Below are 6,000 nucleotides of genomic sequence, written 5' to 3'. Positions count from 1 at the left end.
TTACTTTGGAGGTGTTTTATTCCATTCCATTTTTCCACTTGCGGCCATTACCAAAATTTCTATTTTAAAGAATTGAAATTCTTCCTTTTCCAATTGAATTTTGTCCATCCTCAACTCACAAGTTGCAACACAAGCTCTGTTGCTTTATCATTATTATTTGATAATTTTTCTACTAAAAATCAGTTTTAGTAAAACGTTCATAACTTTCTGGTCTCTGAACCAAATTAAGAATTTCAAAATATTATGGAAAGATGGAAAGGAGAAGGAATAAACCCAGAAACATATCTATAAACTTAAATTTATAAATACACTAGGAAACAGTACATTATGAGGTCACATTCTGTGGATCTCATAGTCATAAAGACGCGTCTATTCTGATTCCAAAAAGGCAGTACGGAGTGACTAACGCGCGTGTTAGTCGCACGTTTTCACCGTCGATCTTGTGCAATTAACGATTACAATTGACTAACCTGTCACTAACACGCTATACGAAAGATATATTTTAGAACTAGAATAGCTTCAACCTAACCATAACCCAATTGCTGCTCCTACAAGACCGGAAACGGCGCCCTCAATAACTTTCCCAAGAACAAATTTGCTTGGTCTACCGAGCATTTCAAGAACACGCCTGCTTCGACTGCGGCGTGCAATGCTCGAGATACCAACATCTGAAAGCCCATGAAAATCCACTTTCGCACAATTCAGATCCACCCACAACCTGCATGCCGTTTCCTCGCACTGAAACCTCCAGCACGAATTGCTCTTACTGCACTGTGCACAGTTGAACTTTTCCTTCTGGTCAACAACAAGCTTCAAGCAATGATCTTTATGGCCGCCATAGCTGAGAACTTTAGGAAGCGCCATACACAGCGGATGAAGCCTCAAATCATGAGAAGGGGATTCGAACACAAACCCTCTGAGCACCTCCCTACAGCCGTTGCAATGGTGACATGGGAGACGCGTTTTGGGGCGAAATTGAAGAGGGGAATTGCTGTAAAAGGGATGAACATACTCATCAGGAATCACAGCACAGGCCTTGTGCATTACGAAGTCGGGGCATAATTGACATTTGAATCCAAAGTTTGCTCCGTATTCTTTGCACCCACTGCATGTAAATGGCTGAAGGCCTTCATATGAACAGATATTGTGCTCATGGCGGCTGTTGTACAGAGTACCCTCACGATCAACTTGCTGGCTTGTGGTAGACGCCATTACTAATCCTTAGATCCACGCACAAATTCAGCAGGCAGCCCTATACTATATAGAAAAAAAAGAAAACCTAAGTCAAATCTATGTAAACTTCCAAGAAAGCACTACGATAAACCCAGCCAATTTCCAGTCTCCTTGTCGGAATTTCCTCCATTGTCCTCTTTACGCGTTCCTCTGACGGAATCTCCTATCTTTTCGTGGTGCCCACGGTCCTTCAGAGTTATCTAGCCACAAAACTCGCTCAAAGGCAAGACTAGTCAATTCCAAATAAAGTAGTATTTCGATCCTAGGCAACTGGTTTTGCGGCCAAAATGCTCTTGATGTGATCATATTGTGTTTTTCAAAATGATTTATTAAATGTGATGTGTTTTTGAACAATTGTATTGTAATTGCGTTTGAGTTGGAGTAGTACTGCGATGGGTGATCTTTCGGGACGGTTCAATGCTTCACCCTTGTGAGCATCACCTAGATGCAATGAGTGCTAAGTGGACCACTTATTCTTATGAGATATAGGTTCTTGTGAACCACTACTCATGAAACATGGGTCAATGAGTTTGACTTAAAAAACTACACAATTGAACCCTGATAGCAATATCATAATTGTATTGTGTTTTTTTAACTTAATTAATAAATCATTTTGAAAATCACAAAATGATCACATCAAGGGCAATCTCTTGGCTGCATAGCCAATTCCAATGGGAAGACTACTCAATTCCAATTACAAGTAGTATATTGATCCTAGTCTTTTTTTTAATATTAAGGTCAATTCCAATGGTCTAGGATCAATCTTTAGCACATCATTGAATGCTTATATTCGGTGGGTGTTAAAATACGTGTAATAAGTGGTCGTTATACAAGAGTAAGTGCATATGTGGATGGCATAAGCTAAGTGTTATGATAATGTGATAATTAATTGTGATTCTAATGTATATTTGATGTCATGTTTTCAAACATTTTAGAGAGGCTATCTATATAAGTAATTCATGACATTGAACCTACTAACAACGTACAAGTATGGGTTATGTCATTATGATCTTTTCTTTTCATTGATTATCAAAGACTAATAGTATTTAAAAATACATAGGAGAAGCGACTACAATTTTAAGGGTCAAGTTCTCCTAAGTCAACCTTCTTGATTAGATTGTTTATAGAGTTATGGAAGAAACAACAAGTTAGAAGAGTGAGCATATATAGACTAGGAGAGGGGGGATGTGAAAAATACAATCAATAGGCAGGGTACAATAAAAGTACCCAATAATAGTAAATGTAACTCCTGTAGATGATGTTGACACTCACATTATTTACACTAACTCACTTTATTAACGTCAATGAGCTTGATTAAAAAGTGTCAGTAAAAGTTTAGATAATAGTAAAATAATTATTCACTAGAGGAAAATATCAATCTACACTAACAATCCATTAAGCATAACTTAGGTAGGTGAAAAGATGAATCATAACAATTGAATCTTGATGATATTGATATGTCGAAGATATGTATGTTGATATCAAATGTATACAAATGATGGGTTTCACTTCCATAGGTGAGTGAAAAGATGGGTCTCAACAAATGAAACTTGATGACACATACATATCTCTAACATACATGCATGCATGCGTGCATGCATACATACATGCGTACACACATATATACATATACATATAGATACATATGCACACATATACATACATACACATACACTTAAACATACACATACCCCAAAGAGAAGAAGACCCCTCAAAAGGATAGAGTAGGCCCCTCCTCAAAAGGAGAGAGAGAGAGAGAGAGAGAGAGAGAGAGAGAGAGAGAGAGAGAGAGAGAGAGAGAGAGAGAGAGAGAGAGAGAGAGAGAGAGAGAGAGAGGACTAAATAATTCATAGAAGATGATGCATGTCATATTTCTTAGCAAATATTGTAAATGAAGATACTTAATTTCTATGAAGGGTCTGGTAAAAATATTAATAGCTTACTTGGATTTTGAGAAATAATAGAGATTGATGATCTAATCATGAATTAACTCCCAAATGCAATCCACGTGGACATAAATATGCTTGGTCCTTCGATTATGGAATAGGTTTTGTGGGTGAAAAGATGAGTCTCGACAAATGAAACTTGATGATGTTGATATGTTGGAGATATGTATGTTGATACCAAATGTATACAAATGAAGGGGTCTCACATTCATGAGTGGGTGAAAAAATGGGTCTCAACAAATGAAACTTGATGATGCATACATATCTCTAACATGCATACATCCATGCATGCATACATACATACATACATACATACATACATACATACATACATGCATGCATGCATGCATACATACATACATGCATGCATGCATGCATGCATACATACATACATACATATGCATATAGATACATACAAACACACATACACATACACATACACCAAAGATAAGAAGGCCTCTCAAAAAGATAGAGCAAGCCCCTCCCCCCAAATACAGAGAGAAAAGACCTAAAGAGGAAGAACTAGGTAGCCCCTAGAAGATGATGCGCCTCATGCCCCTAGCTTAGATTGTAAATCAAGATACTTAATTTCTATAACGGGTCTGGTAAAAATATTAATACCTTACTTGAATGTTTAGAAATAATATAGATTGATGACCTAACCATGAATGTGCTCCCAAATGTAGTTTATGTGGACTTAAATATGATTGGTCCTTTGTATCTGGAATAGGTTTTGTGAGATCTAAATAACATATCAAATACCACAAAACATGACTGATGGACATATGAATGAACTACCAAACTTAGTGAGAAGATAGAGAAATATAATACTACTCCTTACTAAAACAAGAAATAATCCCTAAACCAAGAGAAATGCTACCTCATAAATTAAACTTTAGTTCTTGAAAATTAGGCATCATAATTTAAATCTGCATAGTTTACTAGTTTGATACTAATGTGTATGGAATAGTAAATCTAGAAAGTGTGAGTACCCTGAATGTAGTGTAGAATCCACTTGGATGATTTCTATTTCATCTCATGGGATTCTTGCATGAATGAAGGTGTGATGGAAACAACATATAAAATGTTGGGTCATGTGATTCATATAGATAATACTACCAAAAAGTTATGAATTCAAAGTGCCATCAACAAAGGGTGAAGAAAATTGAGCCTCAAAATTGACTCTCAAGAAAAGGGAGTTGGAATAGGCTTGTTGTTAGTCAAGTCAAACATATAGACAAAATAAAGAGTATTCTTAAATTATGTTATAGTGATCTTGGAAATACAAACAAAGATCTTAATATTGAGAAAATATTGCAATAAGTTGATGTAAGTTATCAAAAACTTATCATGGAGGAAAATTTTCACTACCACCACATGGTGGATGTGGAACTCCTTATGATCAATATGTCATCAACAAAGAGAACCAAAATAAGGAGTGAAGTATCATACTACAAAATGTATATATTGAAATCTAAATGGTAGTGAGAGAACTTATGTGGGAGAAGGAAAGAATCAATATTGGATCACTAAGCTTGAGGTGCTTGTTCAAAGTCATAGATAGATTTTTTGAGTTTTTACACTGAATAAGAGTTCTAGATAAAACATTTGGCTAATCCATGTATATCTCCTTTGCAAGGGACCTCTATGAATAAAAGTAACCTTCATGTCCATAAGTCAACCTATCATCAATGTGTTGTAGTGATAGATAGTGTGATTTGAATGGGGTTCAATTTTTCTCTTGGCACAAAATTTTTAGAGTAATTAATACTATAAAGTTGGCAAAAAACCTTTACAACTACCAATGCCTTAAATTATTATCCATTTACCCGTCCATTGATAATTTATTTTGGTAAATTTAGATATATCAAACAAGTTTATTTCCCTTAGGAAGAGGGAGAAGATCTCAATTGTGGTGTGTAATCAATAAATTATATATTCCTCTTGCATAGTTGTATGGTCCAATTAAATAATACTAAACCCTTTTAAAAATAATTTAGATTGAAGGTAGCATCAATGATGACATGTGGAGATCCTTAGAAATCATGAATGTATCTACCTAGTGTCTATGGATCCCTAAACCTAATCACCTATATCCTATAGCATTTCTCAAGCCCAAAGTAGGCCCAAAGTCAAATAATATGGAAGATAACCATCAACCTTAAAATGATGAATAGGATAAGAAGGAATTGAATCCTCATTATCACTCTTAGCATCTTAAGTGGAGGAAGGAGACTCCTCATCATCATAAATATACCTAGATGGGTATGAATCTTTAAAAGTTTCTTCATGAATTCCAAGTGAGTTCAATGCCAAAGGAGGATATTGACAAGTGATGTGAGTGAAGCTTTTAAATACCTTAAAACAAGTAGTCCTCTCAATAAACAAATCATGTGTAATTAGGAGGAGTAACTGATAAAGCTTAACACCGTTTAGATTTAATCCAAAAATATACAAGATCTACTCTACAAATCATGGTTTCACATTTTTTACAAGAATGTGGGCCAATGCTAGAGAAATAAAAACTTTGATGTTTTTAATTATTGTTATCCAACTACTTTAGGCATCAAAATGATTGACTCCCTTCAAGGCTCAATGAGGAACATAGTTTTGGATATAACAAGCATAATTGATGACATTCACCTAACATTATAATGAAAGAGTTCTATATTGAATCATATACTTCACCATATTCTTCAATGAAATATTCTTTTCCATTTTACGACATCATTTTTCTAGGGATTATATGGAAATAAATGTTACAAATCTATCTTCTTTAAAGTGCAAAAATATTAGAAATAATGGTTCGTATATTCATCAC

The 6,000-nt window shown here is 35.0% G+C and overlaps 1 protein-coding gene across 1 annotated transcript; it reads right to left on the bottom strand.

Moving 5' to 3' along the window:
* Positions 1-268: 268 nt before the first annotated feature.
* On the bottom strand, positions 269-1,319 carry LOC131078090 (protein VACUOLELESS GAMETOPHYTES). The gene has a single exon (XM_058015738.2). The coding sequence runs from the start codon at positions 1,210-1,212 to the stop codon at positions 520-522; it is 693 nt and encodes a 230-aa protein (XP_057871721.2). The 5' UTR covers positions 1,213-1,319; the 3' UTR covers positions 269-519.
* Positions 1,320-6,000: the final 4,681 nt, after the last annotated feature.

The sequence above is a fragment of the Cryptomeria japonica genome, chromosome 9 (genome assembly GCF_030272615.1).
Source record: "Cryptomeria japonica chromosome 9, Sugi_1.0, whole genome shotgun sequence".
NCBI classification, from domain to species: Eukaryota; Viridiplantae; Streptophyta; class Pinopsida; order Cupressales; family Cupressaceae; genus Cryptomeria; species Cryptomeria japonica.
Note: the sequence above shows the minus strand (reverse complement) of the source record. Positions and strands in the feature narration are given on the sequence as shown.

Excerpts from the sequence above, each read along its gene's own strand:
- LOC131078090 (XM_058015738.2), bottom strand. The coding sequence starts at position 1,212 with ATGGCGTCTACCACAAGCCAGCAAGTTGATCGTGAGGGTACTCTGTAC.